Below are 27,199 nucleotides of genomic sequence, written 5' to 3' on the forward strand. Positions count from 1 at the left end.
ATAAGTGTTTGATCGCAGGGGGTCCGACCGCTGGGACCCCCCGAGATCTCCCTAACGGGGCGCCGCCATTAGCGCTCATAGTGAGCGCTAAGGTGCGTAGCGTTGACCAATGACCTAGAGGTCGACGGTGACGCCCCGTCTCCTCCCCATCCCCATACAGTTCATAGAGATGCATGGAGGAGGTGTGCCGCTCTCAACGTCATGCTGCGGCAGGCACGCCCTCTGCACGGGAGAGCCACGGCACAGCCGCGGCCCCATACAGGAGATCGTGGGGGGTCCCAGCGGTCGGACCCCCCGCGATCAAACACTTATCCCCTATCTTGTAGATAGGGGATAAGTGTATATTGCGCTGTAGTTGTCCTTTAAAGAAACTTCACTGCCTAATGTCCAATAGTAATAACCGAATACCATCTGTATATGGTGACAGGACCATACAGGCCCTGCATAATACTGCTATACAGAGACCACAGAAGAGGGTTACTCAAATACTACATTACATGGTGGGAAAAAAACAGTAACAGTGTGCAAGTGGGTAAGTAACTGGCTCAGTGATAGGAAACAGAGGGTGGTTATTAATGGTACTTATTCTGATTGGGTGACTGTTACTAGTGGGGACCACAGGGGTCAGTCTTGGGTCATTTTCTATTTAATATATTCATTAATGACCTTGTAGAGGGGTTGAAAAGTAAAGTAGCAATATTTGCAGATGATACTAAACTCTGTAAAGAGTTAAACACTATAGAGGACAGTGCACTGTATATAGTAGATAACACTATAGAGGACAGTGCACTGTTGCAAATGGATCTGGATAGGTTGGAGGTTTGGGTTGAGAAGTGGCAGGTGAGGATCAACAATGATAAATGTAAGGTAATGCACATGGGGAGGAAAAATCCAGGCTGGGGTTATGTATTAAATAGGAGAACACTTGGGTTGACTGACATGGAAAAGGACTTGGGAGTCTTGGTTAACAGTAAATTTAGCTGTAGTGACCAGTGTCGGGCAGCTGCTGCCAAGGCAAATAAAATCATGGGGTGCATCAATATGGGCATAGATGTCCATGACAAGGAAATAATTCTACCGCTGTACAAATCACTAGTCAGAGCACACAAAGAATACTGTGTACAGTACTGGTCAGACCACACATAGAATACTGTGTACAGTACTGGTCAGAGCACACATGGAATACTGTGTACAGTACTGGTCAGACCACACATAGAATACTGTGTACAGTACTGGTCAGACCACACAAAGAATACTGTGTACAGTACTGGTCAGACCACACATAGAATACTGTGTACAGTACTGGTCAGACCACACATAGAATACTGTGTACAGTACTGGTCAGACCACACATAGAATAATGTGTACAGTACTGGTCAGACCACACATAGAATACTGTGTACAGTACTGGGCACCAGTGTACAAGAAAGATATAGTGGAGCTGGAGAGGGTTCAAAGACGGCAACCAGAGTAATACAGTGAATGGGAGGACTACAGTACCCAGCTCACTCTTTTGTAGCTGAGGTACAGTGAAGAGGAGTCTGTGGAGTGTTCCGGAAGGAGGCATAAGGCCTGGTCCAGCAACCATGCATCTACTTCAAGTTAACCCCTGCACCGTGGGGGGAAAGTCAAAGCCAACGGTAGGACCTAAACATAGTGGGGATTCTTCTGAAGTCTAGTCCAGTCCAAGTAGTCAGTCAAGTCTGTCAATTACTAAATTCAAGCGTGGTTGCATCAGTCTATGCAATTGCAACTACAAGTCCCAGCAAGCCGATAAGCTTCCCTAAGTTCACCCTGCATCTCCTTAGTGCCTATCTGAGCTGTATGGACTTTAACACCTTGTCTACCTCAATAAAGCATACCAGTTAACCATAACCTTGGGTCAGAGTGATTATTTGCCACGTGCCTGGCACAGGTGAAGCTGGTCTACCTCGGGTGGTGTATAGGTCAACCACGCCCTGGCGTCACAAAGAGGTTAATACACACATTACCCCGTCTGACACCACAGTTGGGAATGGGGAAGTGTAGGGCACTCATGAGTATTTGTTGCATCCCTGTGCTGTCACTTAAAGAGGCGTCCCCAGTCAGTTTATAAACCACCCCGGTAACTTACCGCTTCCTTTGGTGCCGTATGGCAAACTGTACAAGGACTTGTTCACTGTCCAGAAATAATCGCTGAGCTGCAGGAAGGTGGTGTGGTTGTGGGAGTAACTAAAATCAGAGAAAAAGGAAGATAAAGATCTGCAGTGTGGGGCCCGACAACCAAAAGAGTAATGTGACCGCCAAATAGTCCAACAATGTACAGTAGCTACATATTATTCTGGCATACTGTGCGTAATAGGCATACCGCCCAGTGACCACATCATTCTGCCAATATTCTTGTCTATATGACAAGAAGTGAACACATAGCGGTGTTACATAAAGCACAAATACCCAGTATACATAACCCAAAGCAGTGTTCCCCAACCTGGCTCTCCAGCTGTTGTGGGGGGATCTAGTGGATTTGTTATGTGAGTCAATGAGGAGGGTAGTAGATCCTGATGTGTCACGTGGCATGAGTGGTGTAACCCCTTCATTTTTATTTTTTTGCAATTTCAGTTTTTCCTTTTCACTTGCTAATACCCATAACTCTTTCAGTTTGCCACCTACAGACCCTTATGAGGCTTGTTTTATGTGGGACCAATTGTACTGTGTAAGGACATCATTTATTTCACCCAAAAAACAAAACCCAAACAAACTATTTGAGGGGCGAAATCTAAAACAAAAACTAATTCTGCAACTTTTGGGAGCTTTTGTTTCTATGCATTGCACTTTTCGGTAAAAATTCCACATTGTCTTCATTTTGTAGGTTTTATTTTACTACTTAAAAAAAAATGTTGTAGGAAAATGAGGGGAGGGTCTTATTGACATATATTAAAACATCAGCATGATCAGGGATATCTGGCATTAGCTGTGGATCCTAGCTGATAATTCATGCAGAGTAACCAAGCGCAGGGCATACATGTACACTAGAGGCCGGGATTGGGACCCCCGGGACCCAACCCAAAACATGCGGGCGCAGGTGGTCAGGCGCTATGCCTGCTGGTCCCGCAAAATCCCGCAAAATCCCACAACAGCCTCAGTGACTCAGCCCCACCCTCTGCTTACAGTCAACCAGCTGTATAGCAATGTGTGTACATTCCTATACAGGTGGGGGTATGTGCATAGCATGTACTACAGACAGGGGCGGACAAACCATATGTGCAGCAGGTTCAACTGCACAAGGGCCCAGCAAGTAAGGGGGCCCACCGCCAATGGCATAGCATAGAGGTATCTGTACGCTGGGCCCGGGCCTTGAGAGGGAGGCCCCCGTTAGTGTATCTGTCGAGCAGAGGGGCTGGTGGGAGTAGACGTCCCCCGCACAGGCAGGATGTCAGCTCCAAGCCCTCTGACCTGTCCCTGCATCAGGCTGGGCTTCATCCCCCATAACTTCATGAGGAACAACTGCCTCAGCTCCTCTTCATCCCCGGCATCATGTGGCCCCTGTCTCGGATTACACTGCATCCCCGGTGAGTTGAGGGCCGTGGGCTGTGTGAACAGTAGGTAACTTTATAAAGATGAGCGGGTTAGGGCTTTGCAAGTTTGCAGTGTTTCTCAACAAAAGTGCCTACATGTTGCACGACTACAACTCCCAGCATGCCAGGACAGCCTTTGGCTATCCAGGCATGCTGGGAGTTGTAGTTTTGCAACAGCTGGAGACACCCTGGTTGGAAAACACTGATCTATGTCCTATCTATCTCATATCTATCTATTTATCTATCCCATATCTATCTAAATTATAGGAGCAGGGGGTTAATGGAAGCAGGGGGAGGGGGTTGTAATGAAAGCAGGGGGGGGGGTTTAATGGAAATGGGGGGGTTGTAATGAAAGCGCAGGGGGAGAGAATGGAAAGAGGGGCAGGATGGGGTGAATGGAATGAGCGGGGGGGGGGGGTTAATGGAAGCAGGGGGGTTAAGGGAAGTGGGGGTGTATGTGTAATGGAAGCATGGGGAGGGGGTTAATGGAAGCAGGGAGGGTAATGGAATGAGGGGCAGGATGGGGTGAATGAAAGAAGCAGTGGTGGAATGGAAGCGCAGGGGGGGGAAGGAACGAGGGGCAGGATGGGGTGAATGGAAGGAGCAGGAGGGGTTAATAGGTGCAGGGGGTAGTGGAAGCATGGGGGTGAATGGAAGGAGGGGCAGGATGGGGTGAATGGAAGGAGCAGGAGGGGTTAATAGGTGCAGGGGGGTAATGGAAGCATGGGGGTGAATGGAAGGAGCAGGGGGTAATGGAAGTGGGGGGGGTGAATGGAAGCAGGGGCAGGAGGGGTGAATGGAAGAAAGAGCGGGGGGGGGGAATGGAAGCATGAGGGGGGGTAATAGAAGTGGAGGGTGAATGGAAGGAGGGGCAGGATGAGGTGAATGCAAGGAGCAGGGGGGGTAATGAGAGCGGGGGGGTTAATAGCAGTAGGGGGGGGGGGTTACTGAACAATAGACATATGGGGGGGGGGGCAGGCACATTCCTTGCACAGGGGCCCTCTGCTGTCTGTGTCCGCCCCTGACTACAGACAAGGGTGCTGTACATACCCCCACCTGTATAGGAATGTACACACACACTGCTATAAACATGGGGGGTATGTGCAGATGTGTCTAAGGTATGTTTCTTCCACAGACCCTGGGGTGCAATGCTCTGCAGTCTGCACATATCCTATGGGAGCTATAACAAAAAGTACAAAGTGTAAAAAAAAATAAAAAAAAAAGAACCTCTCCCCATTAAACCCTTCCCTCATAAAAGCTTGTGCCAGTGGGGCCACTTTTCGTCCTCCTGTTCACAGGTTGCCAACCAGTCGAAATTCAGCAAAATATCACGGATTTACAGCAATTTCGAAGAACCACAGGGGTAACACAATCTGTGAACACAGGAGGAGGGATAGTGACCCCACTGGGCTGTCCTAAGTAAGGCTGCATTCACGTTACGTTTGGGGTATATGGCCGCCATATCCGGAGAGAGAATTTGAAAACCGGCTGCTGTTGTATCCCCGCCAGACCCCATTCATTTCAATAAGCCAGACAGAGTCAGCTGGTGACTCCGGTGGGGTTACTTTCTGACCTTATCAGAACCGCGTGCTGCTACAGTTTTAAGTACAACAACAAAAACAGATATACAGTTCAAAAATGACCCAACCAGTTTGACTAGCTGACTCCATCTGTCAGCAGAGAGCACTGTTGTCAGAAAGAAAAGAACAACTCAACTCCAGCAGCTGATAAGTACTGGAAGGATTAAGATTTTTTTAATAGAAGTAATTTACAAATCTGGGAATACAGATATGTGTAGCTCAACCACAAAAAATGAGCGAGGTTAACTAAAAGCTCTCCCCCACAGAGAGATATAGAAAAATGATAAAAATAGATTAGTCCTCAGCTCAATATCAGAAAGATTAATGGGGGATGTCTGGTATCAATAATAGAGAAAAAACAAAATTGGTATATAAATGGTATTTAATAGATATTAAATAGTGCATTCCCGCAGGGCCCTACGGTGGCGCACAATTGGTTAAAAAGTAATAAATATAAAAAATGCAACAAGTTATTACACTACAGAGCGAATGATATTCTTAATAACAAATGTATCTATTATGGCTGACAGCCGTATAATGATACACTGGGTGATGATGTGACATACAGTGTTACTCTGATCAGAATGGTAATAAATTCGGTGTGCACAAAAATAAAATAAAAATAAAAACGTTCCTCCTGGAAAGGAAATGGTTTGGTAGAAAAAATAATAATAAAAAATGCAAAAAGTCCTGTAAATAATAAAAGTGACAGTCCTATGGATGATGGAGTTGTGTCCTGTAGGGTGGATCCTACAATTGGCCTGAAACAATGTCCTGCAAAAAAATCGTATGCTGTATATGATTATAACATATGAATCAATTTGTATAGTGGGTATTAGAATTGGATCGCTGTTACCGGTTTCTCCACTCCACAGCCAAATGGCCGACAAATAAAGATATAATCACTGGCACGATTGTGCCACTCACCGCACTGCTGGTGGACAGATGGACGATGGACAGATCCGCTCTAGCCGGGGCGGCGTGATGGTCGCAGGATATACAGCCGTTCTCACCGGCGAGCTGTCCCTTGGCGTCAGGTGTAATCTAGCCGGGGCGGAGTGTTGGTCGCAGAATATCCAGCCGCTCTCACCGGCGAGTTAACTCTTTGCGTCTGACGTAGCAGGTCAGCTGATGGCAGGTCAGCTGACCTTGTGCGGGAGGTTAGTTGGTACTAGATGACGTTGGATAACAATGATGCATGCAGATAGAAATATTAATCCAATGATGGAGGGCTCTGCACCGGTTCAGCAGATGGATTCATATAATAAATGAATAGTAGGTGAGATCTCTCCAGAGAGGAACTGTCCAATCAGTGCTTGTATAACCGCAGCTGTAGTGTGAACTAGACCAATATAAAAGGCTCAATCACAGTCACCAAACGCGTTTCGGGGTTCAAAGCAGATTAGTAGTGCCCCTTCCTTAGTGGTGTATTAATCTTTTTGATATTGAGCTGAGGACTAATATTCTATTTTTATAATTTACAAATCTGTTTAACTTTCTGGAGCCAGTTGATATGATAAAAAAAAAAAAAGGTTTTTAACTGGAATACCCATTTAATAATTATCAGACTATAATGTCATCCAAACCGCACTCATTATCCAGGGGGAAGTCATCCGCGCTTAGAAGGCAAGAATTCCCCCCCACACACACACACACTTAGGAGTAGGGCTGGGCGGTATGGCCAAACATGTGTATTGCGGTATTTTTGTAACCTTTGGCGGTTTCACGGTATATAACGGTATTCCCCCCTAAAAATTATCAGCCCAGCGCTGTCCCCATCGGGGTATTACTCACGTCACCCGCAAGCGCTGCCCTCCTGGTCCTCCTGTTTGTTGCGGCCGCCGGCGCTGACACTCTATACTAACGCATGTTACGACGTCAGCCTTACGCTGGGGACTTGAACGTCGGAGAGCTGTCAGCCGGCTTCTTACATGACAGTGCGCTCAGCCTATCACCGGCCGAGGCGGAACATCGCTGCGGGCGGGGATAGGCTGACGGCTGTCCAACGTTCCATTCCCTGGGAAGCTGACCCGGACCGACGGGGAAGGTGAGTTAAAGTTTATTTTGTTTACCTTTTGCAGCCCGAGTATAGGGATACAGTATAGAGCAGTGGATTGCAATCTGCGGACCTCCAGATGTTGCAAAACTACAACTCCCAGCATGCCCGGACAGCCAACATCTGGAGGTTGAAGACCACTGGTATAGAGTGTCAGCGCCGGCGGCCTCAACAAACAGGAGGACGAGGAGGGCAGCGCTTGCGGATGATATGTGTGAGTAGTAGCGCTGGGTTGATAATTAATTGGGGGGGGGGCTGATAGTAGCGCTGGGCTGATAATTAATTGGGGGGGGGCTGATAGTAGCGCTGGGCTGATAATTGATTGGGGGGGGGGCTGATAGTAGCGCTGGGCTGATAATTAATTGGGGGGGGGCTGATAGTAGCGCTGGGCTGATAATTGATTGGGGGGGGGCTGATAGTAGCGCTGGGCTGATAATTAATTGGGGGGGGGCTGATAGCGCTGGGCTGATAATTAATTGGGGGGGGGGGCTGATAGTAGTGCTGGGCTGATAATTCATTCATTCCCCAAGGGGAGGGGCCAAACCGGTATTGCGGTATGAGATAAAAAAATATATCGTGCAGCACAAAAATTTCGGTATGAACTGGTATACCGCCCAGCCCTACTTAGAAGGCAGTAATCCCCTCACCTATAGAAGGCAGTAACCTCCTCACCTATAGAAGGCAGTTATCCCCTCCAGTAGTAAATAGAGTAAATATAATAAAAACAAAAAAACACATACATACTTACCTTCTCTTCTGTGCAGAGCAGCCAGACCGCCTCCTCCCTCCTCTGCTCTGTTCCAGGCAGTTAAGGTTTGTGACATCACGGCCTGCGCTAGGGCAGAGGTCATCCTCCCCTCTTGGTGTAAGCCGCTGCCTGAAGCTGTCTCCATGCGGTGGCTTACACCTTAGTTAAAGCTCGCTGACCTGGAGATTCGGGACAAGTGTCCTGTGTATCCTGAATAAATGAATTCCGGAATATAACGTCATCAAAACCGCCCACATTAGGCACTTGGGTCAGGTGACTTAAGGGAACTTGGCATCCCCCAGGTCAGTAGCACCCGGGACTGACTGTCCCATCCACCCTATTTTATAAGTCTACCCCTGACTTGGACATTGCTACATTGCACCAAGACTTAGGGTCTATTCACATGGCTTGCGGAATTCTGCCTCATATTAACCCCTTAAGAACAGACCTATTTTTTACCTTATTGACCAGACTCTTATTTTATTTATTTCTTTTTTAATAATGTATTCAATGTGCTGCCCATTGTGTTGGATTGTCAATGTAACCCTCCTCTCCCACTCTTCACACACTGATAGCAACACCGCAGGAGAAATGCTAGCACAGGCTTCCAGTATCCGTATACACTGCTATATACTACTATATACACCGCAGGAGAAATGCTAGCACAGGCTTCCAGTATCCGTATACACTGCTATATACTACTATATACACCGCAGGAGAAATGCTAGCACAGGCTTCCAGTATCCGTATACACTGCTATATACTACTATATACACCGCAGGAGAAATGCTAGCACAGGCTTCCAGTATCCGTATACACTGCTATATACTACTATATACACGGCAGGAGAAATGCTAGCACAGGCTTCCAGTATCTGTATACACTGCTATATACTACTATATACACCGCAGGAGAAATGCTAGCACAGGCTTCCAGTATCCGTATACACCGCTATACACTACTATATACACCGCAGGAGAAATGCTAGCACAGGCTTCCAGTATCTGTAGTTTCAGGTGTTGCACATCTCGTATCTTCACAGCATAGACAATTGCCTTCAGATGACCCCAAAGATAAAAGTCTAAGGGGGTCAGATCGAGAGACCTTGGGGGCCATTCAACTGGCCCACGACGACCAATCCACTTTCCAGGAAACTGTTCATCTAGGAATGCTCGGACCTGACACCCATAATGTGGTGGTCACCATCTTGCTGGAAAACTCAGGGAACGTGCAGCTTCAGTGCATAAAGAGGGAAACACATCATCATGGAGCAATTTCACATATCCAGTGGCCTTGAGGTTTCCATTGATGAAGAATGGCCCCACTATCTTTGTACCCCATATACCACACCATACCATCAATTTTTGTGTTCCCACAGTCTTGGAGGGATCTATCCAGTGTGGGTTAGTGTCAGACCAATAGCGGTGGTTTTGTTTGTTAACTTCACCATTCACATAAAAGTTTCCTCATCGCTGAACAAAATCTTCTGCGTAAACTGAGGGTCCTGTTCCAATTTTTGTTATGCCCATTCTGCAGCACCTGAAACTACGGATACTGGAAGCCTGTGCTAGCATTTCTCCTGCGGTGTATATAGTAGTATATAGCAGTGTATACGGATACTGGAAGCCTGTGCTAGCATTTCTCCTGCGGTGTATATAGTAGTATATAGCAGTGTATACGGATACTGGAAGCCTGTGCTAGCATTTCTCCTGCGGTGTATATAGTAGTATATAGCAGTGTATACGGATACTGGAAGCCTGTGCTAGCATTTCTCCTGCGGTGTATATAGCAGTGTATATAGCAGTGTATACGGATACTGGAAGCCTGTGCTAGCATTTCTCCTGCGGTGTATATAGTAGTATATAGCAGTGTATACGGATACTGGAAGCCTGTGCTAGCATTTCTCCTGCGGTGTATATAGTAGTATATAGCAGTGTATACGGATACTGGAAGCCTGTGCTAGCATTTCTCCTGCGGTGTATATAGTAGTATATAGCAGTGTATACGGATACTGGAAGCCTGTGCTAGCATTTCTCCTGCGGTGTATATAGTAGTATATAGCAGTGTATGCGGATACTGGAAGCCTGTGCTAGCATTTCTCCTGCGGTGTATATAGTAGTATATAGCAGTGTATACGGATACTGGAAGCCTGTGCTAGCATTTCTCCTGCGGTGTATATAGTAGTATATAGCAGTGTATACGGATACTGTAAGCCTGTGCTAGCATTTCTCCTGCGGTGTATATAGTAGTATATAGCAGTGTATACGGATACTGGAAGCCTGTGCTAGCATTTCTCCTGCAGTGTATATAGTAGTATATAGCAGTGTATGCGGATACTGGAAGCCTGTGCTAGCATTTCTCCTGCGGTGTATATAGTAGTATATAGCAGTGTATACGGATACTGGAAGCCTGTGCTAGCATTTCTCCTGCTGTGTATATAGTAGTATATAGCAGTATATAGAGAAGAGGGTTGCATTGACAATCCAACACAATGGGCAGCACATTGAACACATTTTATAAGTGGTCAGAAACTTGTAAATAACTCATGAAAGAATAAAGTTACATTAAAACCAAGTACATCATTGCTTTTCTTGGGAAATTCCCAATAAGTTTGATGTGTCACATGACCCTCTTCCTATTGAAAAAAGAAAAGTTGGATTCAAAATGGCCGACTTCAAAATGGCCGCCATGGTCACCACCCATCTTGAAAAGTTTCGCCCCTCACATATGCTAATGTGCCACAAACAGGAAGTTACTATCACCAACCATTCCCATTTTATTAAGGGGTATCCATATAAATGGCCCACCTTGTACTGTATAATCCAGCCCTGGGATCGATCATCCTCCAGCAAAACATGTGCAAACATGCCTGTTTAATGGGTTAAATCAGGCAGGCAGCTGTATGACAGGTGGTGGCACTTTACATACTCACTTAGAGATTATTTTGGCTGCTTTGGAGGCGACGTATCCTGGCGTGCATGCTACTCGGATGTGCTCATATGGAGGGCTGGAGGAACTGGCAACACAATGCAAATAGATACATGGACCTGAATACAACATTCTTCTGTTATACCTTTCATTTTTATTCTGTGACTTTAGGTCAAATGAAAAATCTGCAGCATTTATACTAGCAGCAAAGCGTACGGGTGCCACAATGTCATTATATTAGTATTATATGATATCAGTGATGTCATACAGGGGGCGGGCTTTGATCACAATGTCATCATATTACTATTATATAAGTGATGTCATACAGGGAAGCGGGGCTTTACTCACAATGTCATTATATTACTATTATATAATATCAGTGAAGTCATACAGGGGGCGGGACTGTGGTCACAATGTCATCATTTTACTATTATATAATATCAGTGATATCATACAGGGGGCGGGGCTGTGCTCACAATGTCATTATATTACTATTATATAATATCAGTGATGTCATATAGGGGCGGGGCTGTGACAAATTTTCATCATTAGTGATCTTTAAAATAATCCCCCTCCCCCACCAGCTTTAAAAAAAAGTTGTAACAATCAGATAATAAACAACTTTTACCTTACTGTATAATCATCCGAGCTCAAATATGTAGAAATGACAAGAAATATAATCACAGAGGTTAACAGCTCCAAAATCATCCATCCTGCAACAAAGAGCAGATCAACTAAGGAATACCATAAGCTGTATCACACATGATAGGCTTAGATACATTGGCTCAGCAGACATTATCACACAAGATAGATATATAGGCCGGCATTTATCATTGTAGGTGTAAGTGAAGCATTTATCATTGTAGGTGTAAGTGAAGCATTTATCATTGTAGGTGTAAGTGAAGCATTTATCATTGTAGGTGTAAGTGAAGCATTTATCATTGTAGGTGTAAGTGAAGCATTTATCATTGTAGGTGTAAGTGAAGCATTTATCATTGTAGCTGTAAGTAAAGCATTTTCCTACACCTTTTTTTGGGTGCTGGTAATGTGTAGGAGCACCACATTTATTAAATGGTCACAGAGCATTTGATACATTTTGTGCAGGTCACATTTTCTGAAATTTCACTCTTCACATACACCAAAAAGCTAAGCTAAGTCTGGGCTGGTGTCGTTTTAGAGACTTTTCAGTGGCTTTGCGCCTTTTTTGCGCCTTTTCACAAAAAGGCGCAGTTCATAAAATAAATAGGTGCAGCTCACAACAGAAGGACCGAGGTACGAGGTAATTTTAAGCTATAGCCGGACCCCACCGGCAACCAAAATATCATTAAATTGCAAAAAATAGCTTATACCTCTAGGGCCTCACCATATGGTGCATAATGATGAGGGTGGAAATAAATTGAAGTATAACAGTGTTGATCCTAAAAATAATTTTAATCATAAAGATAAAAATGAATAACAGATTAACACATTAGACTGGCATTGCCTAGTGATAGTCCCACTGGGCCCTAGTGGGATATCAGAAAAATAAATAAATGAAAAATATTGACATATAGTAAAAAAAATTGGTAATACTGTGTACTGGTGTTCCGATATAAATGCAGAAAGGTCTGTTGATTCACGAGCAAAAATAGAGTATAATGCAATTAATGAGAGTTCAGTTTATGCTTGTGACATAGAATCAATGTCCAAATATAATTAGAGTATCCTACCACTGCTTCTGGCGGCTTGATAGATCTTTGACGTGGATCGCAGCCTTACACTCCTCTCGCGCTCCGATGGTGGGAAAACACTAGATTCGTCCGTCTCCCTAGCAGCCCCGATGGCAGGGGGGCGCAGTGTGTTGTTCCGTACTGCTGGCTCCCACGGCAGGGGAGCATGGAGCGATGATCACACCAGCTTCCCGGCTCGCTGAAGATGGAACTGGTCTGACACTCCGGCAAGAGTGTCAGTCTGCACGGGAGCGGCGGTGGGTCTGGCGGCAGAGATGCGTTTGGGAGCGGTGGATGATCCAAGACCGGCGTCCCACGTGGAGGCTTGTGCTGCGAGAGGTGTAGGCTGCGAAGGATGGTTCAAGGTAAAATTGCGGCCAGGCAGGGTGGATTATGACTTGAATTAACTCTTCTGTTGCCAAGACCTATAGGTTAGCAAACGGACACTAAAAGCAAACTGTGTGAACAATGCCAGACTTCTAAACGCGTTTCGGGGCACTGGGAACAACAGTCCTCCGACCCCTTCCTCAGTAGAAAACATACACATTGAGAGTTGTTATATCCCTGCGTTTCCTTTGGGAGCACCACTTTTCCCCCACACCTGAGCTGTACGGGCTGCCTGCTGCCCATACAGCTCAGGTGGCGTCCTCCAGCTGCAGACGCAGCGATCCAGTAGAGATCTGTTTAGCATAGACTGTACTGGACTTCTGCCTATCTTGTGGATTATAAGGATAAAATAAAACATTCCAATTAATGTCATTAATGCTCAGGAAGGGCAAATTGCTTCCTCCTGTGTAGAGGACCAACACTCCTGCTAATATCCACCACCTCCGGAAGCACTTGCAACAACCAGAGACCGCAGATTTCCCTCTAGTGAACGTCCAGATGAGAATGAATATAAATATTAAACAGTAAACAATGCAACACCAAATGGCAAAGCAGGCAAATAACAGGTTGGAAGGACGAGGTCAGGCTGTTTATGCAGTGACCCACCCCAAGGTTATCGGACCAAAAACAAATGTGCTTGTCTCTAAATACATGGCGCCAGATGTCAACAGAAACCACAGTAGGGAACAGTTCCAGCAACATAAGGTTCACACAAAAACCAAAGTCCAGCCAGTACTTCGGCAAAGCAAAAGCGCAGCACTCCTGCCAACCCCCCCCCCCCCCCCTCTCCAAAACCCAGAAATGACCCAGAAACATCGGTGAATACGGAAAACTCAACATTGCTACACTCAGCAAACCTGCAGCACATATGACCATTATAGTCCCTGAGGAAGGTTCTCCACACCTCAAGATCTGCCCTAAGGGACTTTTTCAGGCAAATGTTGTGATCCAGTGACTTTTCTCTCCATATAGCCAAGGACTGGAGAGGAGAGTAAACTCTGTCCATTGGCATAACACTGCTAGCAATGACCAGCAGAACCACTACTTAAGGGTGCCATTTTTCCTGCACAAAAACCATCAAACCAGAGAGTTTCTCTAATGTCTCCATTGGCAAGCGGAAAACCATTGCAATGTGGGGGAAACAGGAGGTGGTAACAGTCACGAACCGGCAAGAGTGTCAGAACCCAGTCAGAGGACACATCTGTCATTGACAGACTCGCCTTTGTGGTGGGACAGATGGTGAAAAAGTTAGAAGTTACCGACCTACTTCTTCAGAACAACTCTCAATGGGGAAATCTTCATGTTTAAGTATGGCAGGGATTGAAAAGGACCCACTACTCTCCCAAAATCAACCTTTTTTTGCAACTTGTTCTGCAGTTTCTTAGGATAGTAGCAGGAACAGTTGCACTGGGACATTTAAGGAGAGTGGCCAGAAAGTGGCCTCTCTACATTGAAGCATGGTGGGGGCAGCATCATGCTGTTGGGGTGTGTTTCTGTGACTGGGACAGAGAGAGACTGGTCAGACTTGAGGCAAAGCTAAATGGAGTTAAAGGGGTACTCCGCCTCTAGACATCTTATCCCCTATCCAAAGGATAGAGTATAAGATGTCTGATCGCGGAGGTCCCGTCACTGGGGACCCCCGCGATCTCCCTGCTGCACCCAATGTTCATTTAGAGTGTCAGGTACAGTGCTGGAGGCTTGTGACATCACGTCCATGCCCTCTCAATGCAAGTCAATTGGAGGGGGAAGTTCGCTCCGTGCACCAGATGACTGCGGTTCCGCAGGAGAGATCGCGGGAGGTCCCCAGCGGCAGGACCCCCGCAATCAGACATCTTGGATAGGGGATAAGATGGCTAGGGGTGCAGTACCCCATTAATTACAGAGATATTCTTAATGAAAACCTGATCCAGAGCGCTCTGGACGTCAGACTAGGCAGAAGGTTCCCCTTCCAACAAAACAATGACCCTAAGCACACAGCCAAGACAACACAGGAGCGTCTTAGAGAAAACTGTGTGAAAGTCATTGAGTGGCCCAACCAGATCCCTGCCTTAAACCCAAATGGAACATCTCTGGAGAGACCTGAAAATGGCTTCCACTGACAATCCCCATCCAACCTGACGGAGCTTAGGAGGATCTGCAGAGAAGATTTTAGCACAAGGCTGCAACATAAAACGTGATAGGATCTGAAGACTTGCCTAATGCAAGGTTACTATTAGAAAAACGGAAATCTATTTGTAATGGGAGTTGTAGTACTCCTGCATACAATGGTGGTTTGCAATGTGTATTTTTTACATAGCACTTCTGCATAAGTTTAATCTTTTATTCCTCTTTTTTTATCTTTCTTTATGTTCATGCATTTGTAATCAATAGCGTTCCGTTTTATATGAATAGTGTGTGTGAAGGGGGTAATTTGGACAATGATGGCTCCAGAGCTGATAACAATGGCTGTCATAGCTGTGATACAATGTCTGAGCTACAAGACTGGCTATACATAACTGGCTGATAAAGGAAGACAACAGCTGACTTTGGAGGGACAGGAAAGCTTCTTAGCACATCTAATGTTGAGCGGTGTTATGATTTGTGGACAGGGTAGCGCCCCCTCTTTCAGACTCACCAACGCTGTGTTTTCCCGCAGTCATGGCTGAAGTTTCTCACCAGATGAACTTTCTCGTTGACAATAAAGTAAAATGGTGCAAACAACTGCAATAACTAAAGGACAAAAAAACAAAACTTCAGCTACAAAAAGGCAAGAACAAATTTACATAGAGAAGACGGATATTTAAGATACAAGGTAACATCAAGTTCCAATTCAGTCTGATGTAAATAACCCCTTCAGGACACAGTCAATTTTCATGTTTGTGTTCTAGATTTATCCTCCTCGCCTTTTAAGAGTCAGAACATTTTTTGATCCACAGACCCATATGAGTAATGTTTTAGCGCTACCAATTGTACTTTGTAATGTCACCTTCCATCTTACCACAAAATGCACGGCAAAACAAAAAATATATATTTTGTGGGGGGGGGAATTGAATAAAATACAACTTTGCAACCTTTGAGGGTTTTTACACAGTGCACTTCACAGTAAAACTAACACAGATTCGTCATTCTGTGGGTCAATAGGATTGAAATGATACCCATATTTACATAGCTTTTCAGTTGTTTAAACTTTTGTCTTTCTGTGTGGACAAAGTGGTTGTTGAGGTCCTGATTGTAGAATTTGTGTTCTCATGTCACAGAGACACGTCCAAAGTTTTGGTTGGTCAGGGTCTCAGCCAGGGATTTTCACTTAAAGGGGTACTAGACATCTTATACCCTCAAAGGATAGGGGATAAGATGTCTGATCCCGGGGGTCCCGTCGCTGGGGACCCCCACGTTCTCCCTGCTGCTCCCGGTGTTCATTTAGAGCGTTTGGTGCAGCGAGAAAGGCTCATCATGTCACAGTAATGCCCCCTCAATGCAAGTCTATGGGAGGGGGCGTGATGGCCCGCGCGTTCCCTCTCATAGACTTGCATTGAGGGGGCATTACTGTGACGTCACGAGCCTCTGCCCTGCATCACCAGTCATCCGGCACGGAGCGAAGTTCGCTCCGTGTACCGGATGTCTGGAGTGCCACAGCCGAGACCCTATCCTATGGATAGGGGATAACATGTCTAGGGGCGGAGTAACCCTTTAAGGGCTAGTCCTGCAGGACTCCTGCTAATGGGAACTGCGTTCCTGCTGTGGAGAAAGTGCAGGAACTCCGTTCCCATGAGTTCCTGCAGGACTTGAGCCCTGGTCTCAGCCCTGAGAACCCCCTCCAATCACTAGATAGGTGAAGCGCACACAATCTTTGTCCCATTGCAGGAGACAGCCCTTTAGACTTATAATGGCGCCTTTCTCTACAACTGGCCAGAGATCACAGGCAGCCAGGGAGTGAAGCGTTCTACTTGGCTCTATCTATTGATCAGTGGGGGTGTCAAAACCCGGCTGATCAAAACTTTTGACATGTTTCTGTGACATATTAAATGTTTTGCTAAATGACTGGAACACACTCTAAATAGTCACTGACCTTTCAACAAACTTACAGGATAAGCTGTCAGGTGTGTGACATGAGTAGCCCTATTTCTGGCCATTACTTACCTTTTATATGTTAGTTTCCATCAGTTAGTGGGTGTAGACTAGCTGCTATGATGTCTCCATACTCTGTAGATATATAAAATCAAAACAGTACACCATCGGGTAAATGTCAAAGTTGGCGTGTTCTTAGCCATTTAAACCAAGGAGATAATATTGCGTCAATTGAACTTGACAATGGGGATTATCCCGAATATTATAGTTTTATCCTGAGACTTTTGGAACTGGATTTCATCATAGTTGTGAAGCTCTATGTGCCGTAAAAAAAACTCCACCATCCCAGTGACCATCACCACTGTATTATATACAATTTTCTTGCTCCATACACTGCACACACTCAAAAGGAGCTCCTGCTCTTCTATATCTCTATAGTACACCATCAGAAGCAGCAGGACAATATACAGCAGTACTGAGCAGTGTAAGCTGTGGGGCAGTGTGGGAAAATCCTGTGTAGTGGCCTACCCCTGGCTGAGGCATTCACTACAGAGAGAAAAGAGACTCCTCTCTTTAAGATTTGCAGCCTTCAAAATAAAGGTCCTGAGTCAGTGTTAGTCTGTGAGAGGAAGTTGCACAAGCATCTTTGGGACCTGCTTTTCTGGGACCTACATGAGTTTCAGGCCGGGACCAGTATTTTGTGGTTACCCCGCCACATCTCTGTTCAGACATGCATACTGCGATAGGAAACTGCTGTTCAACGCATAGATTTATCAAACTATCTGAGAGAAAAAAAATAGAGAGATTTTCCCACAGCAACCAATCACAGTTCAGCTAATGAGCTCTGGTAAAGTGAAAGCTGAGCTGTGATTGGATGCTGGGGAACATTTATCAAAACCTCTATAGAGGAAAAGTTGACCAGTTTCCAATAGCAACCAATCAGATCGCTTCTTTCATTTATGAAAAGGCCTCTGCAAAATGAAAGTAGCGATCTGATTGGTTGCTATGGGCAACTGGTCAACCTTTCCTCTGCACTGGTTTTGATAAATCTCCCCCTCTATTTTTTTTTTTTTACTCTCGCGCAGTTTGATAAATCTGGGCCATTGGCTTTGAACTCTTTTGGGGAGATTTAACAAAACCTGTGTAGAGAAGGAGTGATGCAGTTGCCCATAGCAACCAGATTCTTTTCTTTTTCAGAGGCCTTTTTAAAAATGAAAGAAGCGATCTGATTGGTTGTTATGGGCAACTGCCCCACTCCTTCTCTACACAGATTTTGATAAATCTCCCCATTTAACTCTTGGCTGTTCAGCCCCCCTCGCAGGAGCCCTGCACACACCTTGTGCCATTCGTTACAATCACAAGGCTGTGACGCACTACAAGGCCCAGCCTGCCTCAGGTGCAACATCCCCAGTTACTACCCACCAGACTACGTTTCCTGTTCAGGCCGGTAACTGCACCTTTTAACAATACCTTTATAGAGGAAGAGGGGTGCAGTTGCCCATAGCAACCAATCAGATTGCTTCTTTCATTTTTCAAAAGGCCTCTGCAAAATGAAAGAAGTGACCTGATTGGTTGCTACGGGCAATCTCCCCCATAGCCTGTACATAAATAATCTTCTTCTAACTGATCCGATTATACAGGACGATTATACGACTATATTTTCAGATCAATATTTTATATTTTTAATAATACTATTTTACTTTGTCTTGTACTTTTCATTGTTCATTGCTTATGTATGTATATTTCAATCAATCCTTTGTAGCGAGTAAGAAAGCGTTAATGCTACCATAAAGATCTAACCATCCAACATGTTGCGAAGACCAGTTGAGCATTTTGACATTTTTATTGCGACTGCCGGATTCCTTCTTTCTTATCAAGAAAGAGTTTATGTAAGAAAGGAGCATACCCACCTTTTGAACTCCGACCTTTGCGAATTCTTTTCTTTGATATGCGCTTTGCATTTCAGTGTTTGACGTAAGGAAGGTTCAGTCCCATCCCCTTGAGATGATAAACAGGAGTAGGTGAGAGGGATTCTCAGTAATTACAGGTCAAACAGCTCCACCATATAACTCTCCTGCAGTATTTCCCAACCAGTGTGCCTCCAGCTGTTGCAAAGCTACAACTTCCAGCATGCCCGGACAGCCGAAGGCTGTTCGGGCATCCTGGATGTTGTAGTTTTGCAACAGCTGGAGGCACACTGGTTGGAAAACTCTGCCTTACTGCATTGATCCAGAGGATGACGTCCTACCTCCAGAATCAGGTGCCCATAACTTGTAATATCAGATTTTTCAGGAAAGACATCCAGGCCCATCCTGAATTTGTTCTCCATTGTCTTACTGCTTGTAGTATATAGGCTAGCTGAGAGTGTTGCCCCTTACCGTGGCAGATCGGTGTAGCTAACCCGGTGTTGACCCAACTACTATCTTTTTGTCAAGGTAGCTGTTCCTGTGTGCAAGGTGCAGGGATGAGACCTCTGGACACTAGGATTCCATGACATAAACCACTTTACTGAAACTTCTATTAATTAATTCATTATTAATCTTTTACCCTTACCGCCCTTGAGAACCAGCCTTTTATTTTATTTCCAATAAAACGCGGTTGCCTTGATATAGTTTGGAATGTTACAGCTTTTGTATCAGAAGAATGGATATTTGATCACTGTCCCTTTAATTGATGCTTTTTGCAATCTTCGCATGCACACTGCGCGCACACGCACAGCTTTTGGAACAAAATGTTCTGGACACTAACCAGTGGAGTACTCCTTTAATTCTGACCGCCAAGCTCCTGCAATTCTAGCCCCTCAGTGAAGACGCGAGATACCACAGTCTAGATTAAGGACCCTTAAAGGGGTACTCGGCGCTAAGACATCTTATCCCCTATCCACTAACACTTATCCGCCCCGTGTGACGTCACGCTCTGCCCCCTCAATGCAAGCCTTTTCCCCCTTTTTTAGTGTTTTTTTTATTCCATATATATATACATTTTTGTATGTTTTGCAGCCTTTGTTTGCTGCCTTATCTGCTAGCTTGGGCAGCGTCTCTGCGCTGCTCCGGGCTGTGATATCTGTCTCCGGCTGCCTCCTATGCTCTGCAGGGCTTCAGTCCGGAGCTGTGGAAACAGCCGGAGCTTTGTCGGGTGGCGCTGTGCCCCGCCTACTATTTGGCTGGGGGGGGGGGTCCAGCGATCCCCCCTGCTTTTATAGGCAAAACCGCCCTTACCTTATTCGCCATGCAGCAGCGCTGCCTTTGTCTCTCCGGTCCCTCTGCGTTGTGCGGGGCCGCGGACCGGAAGTGCATCATCTGACGATTTCCAGTCCAGCGTCCAGCGTTCTAAGTGCAGATAGCTTTTGTTTTTAAAGTTTCTTCCCAGAATCTGATGAATTATACCCATTCCAATGTATTGGAAGGGGTACATCTGAAATATTTTATGCTGGCCATAACCTCAGCCTAGAGGATTGGTGAGCTTCAGGCCCTTTCGGCTTTTGAGCCTTATACACTCTTTCTCCAGGACAGAGTCCTGTTGAGGTATTTGCCTACCTTTGTTCCTAAGGTCCCGAATTTCTCCAACACTAATCAAGTCATATCCCTTCCAGTCCTGTGTCCTAATCCATCCTCTCCTGAGGAAGTTGCAGATCATACTCTGGACATTTCAAGAAAACTGAAGAATTCAGAAGATCGGAACAACTTCTTGTTTCTTTTTCAGAGAAGAACAAAGGTCTTAAAGCCTCTAAACCCTCTCTGAGTAGATGGATTAAAGAGGCAATCCAGGAGGCTTTTGTAGCCCAGGAGTTGACTCCTCCTGCCTTTGTCACTGCCCATTCTACCTGGGCAGTATCTACCTCTTTTTTTCTGAGAGAAAATCTGTTCCTTTAGAACAAATCTGTGCTGCTGCCTCCTGGGGCACCCATAACATTTTTGTTAGTCATTACAGGGTTAATGCCAAACATTTGGAAGAGTTGGCCTTTGGACAATCCATCCTAAGTGCCACTCTTCCATAGTCCCTCCCTATTTGTGTTGTTACTTGCTAAGTCCCCACTTGTGCTGCTGGTTGGGACGTATGGGAAGCGTTAATTTGTAACATAAATTTGTTTTCCCTTAGTCCTAACAGCAGCACACAAATTTCCCACCCTTAGTTTTATTTTGTGGGAGGAGGCCTTATATGGGAGGCTAATTAAAGATTTAATTACTTGGGCGGAATTAGAAAAAGGACTTCAAAAGGATCCAGGATTTTCGGCACTGACCACGGAGGGATAGACAGAGCCCAGGTAAAGGAATCAAGGTTTAATGGCAACGTGTTTTACCGCGCATGCGCTGCTTCATCAGGCTGAAGGAGCCTGATGAAGCCGCGCATGCATGGTGAAACGTGTTGCTATTAAACCTTGATTCCTTTACCTGGGCTCCGTCTATCTCTCCGTGGTCAGCGCCGAAAATCCTGCTTCCTTTGAAGTCCTTTTTCTATTCCTTAATTCTTCAGGAAGCCTGCAGACTATAGGATTGTGATCCTAAAATCACACGCGATCAGCATTGTTGTGTATGCCACTACACAACTCAACAGGGTGAGCACGGAAATTTTCCTTTTCCTTTTTTCCACCCTTGTGCTGGCTATACTCCACAGGGAGCGCCTTTCCTCTTTCTCTTTTGGGCGGAATTAAAAATTCAACCGTCGTGCTAGTTTCACAGGGGCAGAACACCCCCACTTGTGCTGCTGTTAGGACTAAGGGAAAACAAATTTACGTTAAAAACTAACGCATATCCACCATAAGGTGATTTTAGTATGTACCTGGCAGACAGTAATGGACATACTTAGGAAGGATCTGCGCTTGTCTTTGGGCTAAATGGCTAAATGTTGTGAAATTACCATAACTGGCTATTTCATGTTGGAGTTTGTTCCCTCAAACTACAAATCCCACCATTCCTTCTTTGTAAGTATGATGTTACTTTTCTCCCTCCGACACATCAGCTACCCCACCCATTGAAACACACCTGTGATTCCTTCAATGCAAAAGACCAGGGTGCCTCCAGCAGTTCCAAAAACAGGATGATCTTCCTCCCACACAGCGGTTGCTCCACCCATTGAAGCAAAGACAGGCTCCCTCTGATCACCTGACAATTGATGTAATGTCTCAAGCTGCATTGCAACATGGGAAAACCTAAGACAACGGTCATTTTGTATGCTGTTAAAAACAAACATTGGGGCATTAAAGAAGAATTGCGAGACCCCCATGAAACACAGGGACACTATATTAGGAACTACACTGACTGTACATCCCCTGTAGCATATTCAAATAAAAAATCCCGGAATACCCCTTTAACATCCACAGCCTCACCCCAGTCCGGTCCACATACACAACAAGCACGACCTCACTGCATTCCAGTCCACATACACAACAAGCACAACCTCACCCCAGTCCAGTCCACATACACAACAAGCACAGCCTCACCCCAGTCCGGTCCACATACACAACAAGCACAGCCTCACCCCAGTCCGGTCCACATACACAACAAGCACGACCTCACTGCATTCCAGTCCACATACACAACAAGCACAACCTCACCCCAGTCCAGTCCACATACACAACAAGCACAACCTCACCCCAGTCCGGTCCACATACACAACAAGCACAACCTCACCCCAGTCCGGTCCACATACACAACAAGCACAGCCTCACCCCAGTCCAGTCCACATACACAACAAGCACAGCCTCACCCCAGTCCAGTCCACATACACAACAAGCACAGCCTCACCCCAGTCCAGTCCACATACACAACAAGCACAACCTCACCCCAGTCCGGTCCCCATACACAACAAGCACAGCCTCACTGCATTCCAGTCCACATACACAACAAGCACAACCTCACCCCAGTCCGGTCCACATACACAACAAGCACAACCTCACCCCAGTCCGGTCCACATACACAACAAGCACAGCCTCACCCCAGTCCGGTCCACATACACAACAAGCACAGCCTCACCCCAGTCCGGTCCACATACACAACAAGCACAACCTCACCCCAGTCCAGTCCACATACACAACAAGCACAGCCTCACCCCAGTCCACATACACAACAGGCACAGCCTCACCCCAGTCCAGTCCACATACACAACAAGCACAACCTCACCCCAGTCCAGTCCACATACACAACAAGCACAGCCTCACCCCAGTCCACATACACAACAAGCACAGCCTCACCCCAGTCCAGTCCACATACACAACAAGCACATTCTCACCCCAGTCCAGTCCACATACACAACAAGCACAACCTCACCCCAGTCCAGTCCACATACACAACAAGCACATTCTCACCCCAGTCCAGTCCACATACACAACAAGCACAGCCTCACCCCAGTCCACATACACAACAAGCACAGCCTCACCCCAGTCCAGTCCACATACACAACAAGCACAACCTCACCCCAGTCCAGTCCACATACACAACAAGCACAGCCTCACCCCAGTCCACATACACAACAAGCACAGCCTCACCCCAGTCCAGTCCACATACACAACAAGCACAACCTCACCCCAGTCCAGTCCACATACACAACAAGCACAGCCTCACCCCAGTCCAGTCCACATACACAACAAGCACAGCCTCACCCCAGTCCAGTCCACATACACAACAAGCACAGCCTCACCCCAGTCCAGTCCACATACACAACAAGCACAGCCTCACCCCAGTCCAGTCCACATACACAACAAGCACAGCCTCACCCCAGTCCAGTCCACATACACAACAAGCACAGCCTCACCCCAGTCCAGTCCACATACACAACAAGCACAGCCTCACCCCAGTCCAGTCCACATACACAACAAGCACAGCCTCACCCCAGTCCAGTCCACATACACAACAAGCACAGCCTCACCCCAGTCCAGTCCACATACACAACAAGCACAGCCTCACCCCAGTCCAGTCCACATACACAACAAGCACAGCCTCACCCCAGTCCAGTCCACATACACAACAAGCACAGCCTCACCCCAGTCCAGTCCACATACACAACAAGCACAACCTCACCCCAGTCCGGTCCACATACACAACAAGCACAGCCTCACTGCATTCCAGTCCACATACACAACAAGCACAACCTCACCGCATTCCAGTCCACATACACAACAAGCACAGCCTCACTGCATTCCAGTCCACATACACAACAAGCACAACCTCACCCCAGTCCAGTCCACATACACAACAAGCACAGCCTCACCCCAGTCCAGTCCACATACACAACAAGCACAGCCTCACCCCAGTCCAGTCCACATACACAACAAGCACAGCCTCACCCCAGTCCAGTCCCCATACACAACAAGCACAGCCTCACCCCAGTCCAGTCCACATACACAACAAGCACAGCCTCACCCCAGTCCAGTCCACATACACAACAAGCACAGCCTCACCCCAGTCCAGTCCACATACACAACAAGCACAGCCTCACCCCAGTCCAGTCCAGTTAAGATATACAACATCCACAGCCAAGATAGGGGACATTGATGTGGGTGATGATGATGATGGTAGTAGTCCCGGTGTAGGATACGTCACGGAGAGGGATTTCCACCCAACGTTTGTGGGGTGTTAATAATGATTATACTTCTCAGATGTAAACAAGCATGGCTATTTGGCCTTTTTGTCTTTGTCTTTTCTTGATTGGTGACGTTGTTATATCTGAATTGTACAATGTATTTTTGTAAATTTTTATTATTAAAATAAAAACATTTAAAAAAAAAGTTTTACACCGGAGTACCCCTTTAACTGTATTGTACATAATTTTGCATTTATCTGTATGATGAATCCAATGATTTCTCATTAAAGTCCCCTAAGGGGACCAATAAAGTGTAATAAAAAAAGATTTAAAAAAAAAAGGCTTTACACATGTATTAACCGCTCCATACTAACATTTTCAATCACCCCCTTTCCCATATAAAAATATGTAAACATATTTGGTATTGCTGAGTGTGGTATTGTCCGAACTACTCAAATATAACAATACTGAATGGCAAGGTGAATGGCTTAAACCTAAAACCTAAAAGTTATTGACAAAAAGGACCAAAAAAAATTTCAAAAGTGTATAGAATTTTTTTTTAAAGTAGTAAAACATGACAAAAACTATACAAATTTGGGTATTGTTGTAATCGTGCCGACCTAAAGAATCAAGATAGCATGTCCGCTCGTGGGGCTTTGCTGCATGCGCAACTTCGAAAAACTCCAAGTCGGTTTGGCTTTTGATAAATCCTCATTGACTTTTAGCTAACATCTGACCGTGGCGTTTATTTTGCACCAAAAATGCTGTGCAGAATTCGAGGCGTTTTTTTTAGCATTTTTGCAAAAACAAAAAAGCAAATCAAGAAAATTTTTTGCCTCCAATAGAAATCCTTGAGTCAGATGATGAAAGAATCACATGACTTGTCATGAGAAACACGCAGGGGGGGCGGGGGGGGGGGAATAAATTTATAGAGCTGTCAGTGACGATAAATCTGTTCTTTGTGTCTTTCTAGGCAGATCAATAAAAACAGTTCTTCATATTTATCTGTCATGTTTACTGATATGATTATCTTCTTCCCCATAAAGCAGGTTGTAAACTCACATTGCTTTGTCCTGCCATTCGGGAGCTTTAAAGTGTGCCTGTCACTTTAAGAAACTTGTAACCTGTTCTAGAGCAGTGTTTCCCAACCATGGGGCCTCCAGCTGTTGCAAGACTACAACTCCCAGCATGCCTGGACAGCCAAAGGCTGTCCAGGCATGCTGGGAGTTGTAGTTTTGCAACAGCTGGAGAACCACTGGTTGGGAACCACTGTCCTAAATGCATGTCAAAAGTTTTGATTAGTCAGGGTCTGAATGATCAATACTAGTAGTACTAGTAGTAAGAGCAGCTGAGTCCCGACATTGCTGCAGCACAGCGTTCCTGATCAGCTGAATGACTCCATGTCGGCCATATTGGATCTGCTAATACTGTACCAGCACTGACTTCACTGTTCCATGCCATGCAATTGCATGGCACTGAACAGCATAAGTGATCAAATGATTGCTTATAATAGTCCCACGGCGTATACTCAGCGTATTTCACGCTGGGCAAAATTTGCGTCAGTAGCGGGAAATCGCTGTGTATTCCTCGCTCACTATACACACAGGGCTTTCCGGCGGCAGCCCTATGCGTGTAGTGAGTTTTGGAGGCGGGGCCGTGTGCCGGCGTGACTGTACGCACGGACTGCACGCATAGGGCTGCCGCCGGAAAGTGAGTGAGGAATACACAGCGTATTTCCCGCTGCTGCCGCAAATTTTGCGCAGCGTGAAATACGCTGCATATACCCCAGGTGTGAACGTACCTTAAGGCTAGTCTCCTGTTACAGTCTCAATAGGTTAACGCTGTTTCCTTGCTGGCGTTGTAGTACAGTAGTAGCGCAGTTACAAGCCCACAAAGAGAGTAAATACACAGTTCCAAGTCCCCAAAGTAGGCGAATATAGCGTTCACGTTCCAACGGCTCGGCGGCCGTGATAGATGGTAATAAATCTCAGGTACTGTGTACTGTATACCGCTTACCCGTCCATCCTGATGGTACAGCGGAGACTGGGGATATTTGCTCTTGACGAAGGACCTAGAGCAGTGGTTCTTAACCTGGGTTCGATCAAACCCCAGGGGTTCGGTGAGTCAGTTCCGGGGTTCGGCGGGGGAGGTCACAACAGGACAGGCAAACCAAGCAATTGCTTGGGGCCCCGAGCTGGCCCAGGGCCCCGAGCAGAGCCGGTGTTTGCCCGTCCTGTAGCGACGGGGCAATTCCCCCCCATCACTATTAACTCCCTGTGGCCCCGCGTTAAGATAAAAAACGCAGGGCAGCCGGGACATAGCGCACGCACATGGAAACAAAGGCGCTGAGGACCGGAGGATAGAGAAGGAGGAAGACGCGCGCTGGCCAGCTTGGTAAGTGACCAGCGGCACGTCATCTTCGGTGCTCCGACCACCGGACCCGAGACCTACTGCTATAGCCGGAGCGGTGGTCGGAGCACTGAAGTGGGCAGAACACAGGCATACAGCCTCCAGCCATACACTGCACATGGCTGGAGGCTGTATGTCTGTGGGGGAACACTGCCTACATCAGTGATCTTCAACCTGTGGATTTCCAGATGTTGCAAAACTACAACTCCCAGCATGCCCGCACAGCCGTTGGCTGTGCGGGCATGCTGGGAGTTGTAGTTTTG

The 27,199-nt window shown here is 46.1% G+C and overlaps 1 protein-coding gene across 1 annotated transcript in view; it reads right to left on the reverse strand.

The window, feature by feature from the left end:
- Positions 1-27,199, reverse strand: part of LOC130293367 (CMP-N-acetylneuraminate-beta-galactosamide-alpha-2,3-sialyltransferase 4-like) — a 96,006-nt gene that overhangs the window by 13,501 nt on the left and 55,306 nt on the right. The window contains exons 2-7 of the mRNA XM_056541970.1: positions 18,920-19,007; positions 17,082-17,144; positions 15,577-15,671; positions 11,495-11,579; positions 10,871-10,954; positions 2,114-2,211 (exon numbers count right to left, since the gene is read on the reverse strand). Coding sequence (XP_056397945.1) covers positions 2,114-2,211; positions 10,871-10,954; positions 11,495-11,579; positions 15,577-15,601 — 292 coding nt within the window. The 5' untranslated portion in view covers positions 15,602-15,671; positions 17,082-17,144; positions 18,920-19,007. The remainder of the gene's footprint in view (positions 1-2,113; positions 2,212-10,870; positions 10,955-11,494; positions 11,580-15,576; positions 15,672-17,081; positions 17,145-18,919; positions 19,008-27,199) is intronic.

The sequence above is a fragment of the Hyla sarda genome, chromosome 10 (genome assembly GCF_029499605.1).
Source record: "Hyla sarda isolate aHylSar1 chromosome 10, aHylSar1.hap1, whole genome shotgun sequence".
Lineage (NCBI taxonomy): Eukaryota > Metazoa > Chordata > Amphibia > Anura > Hylidae > Hyla > Hyla sarda.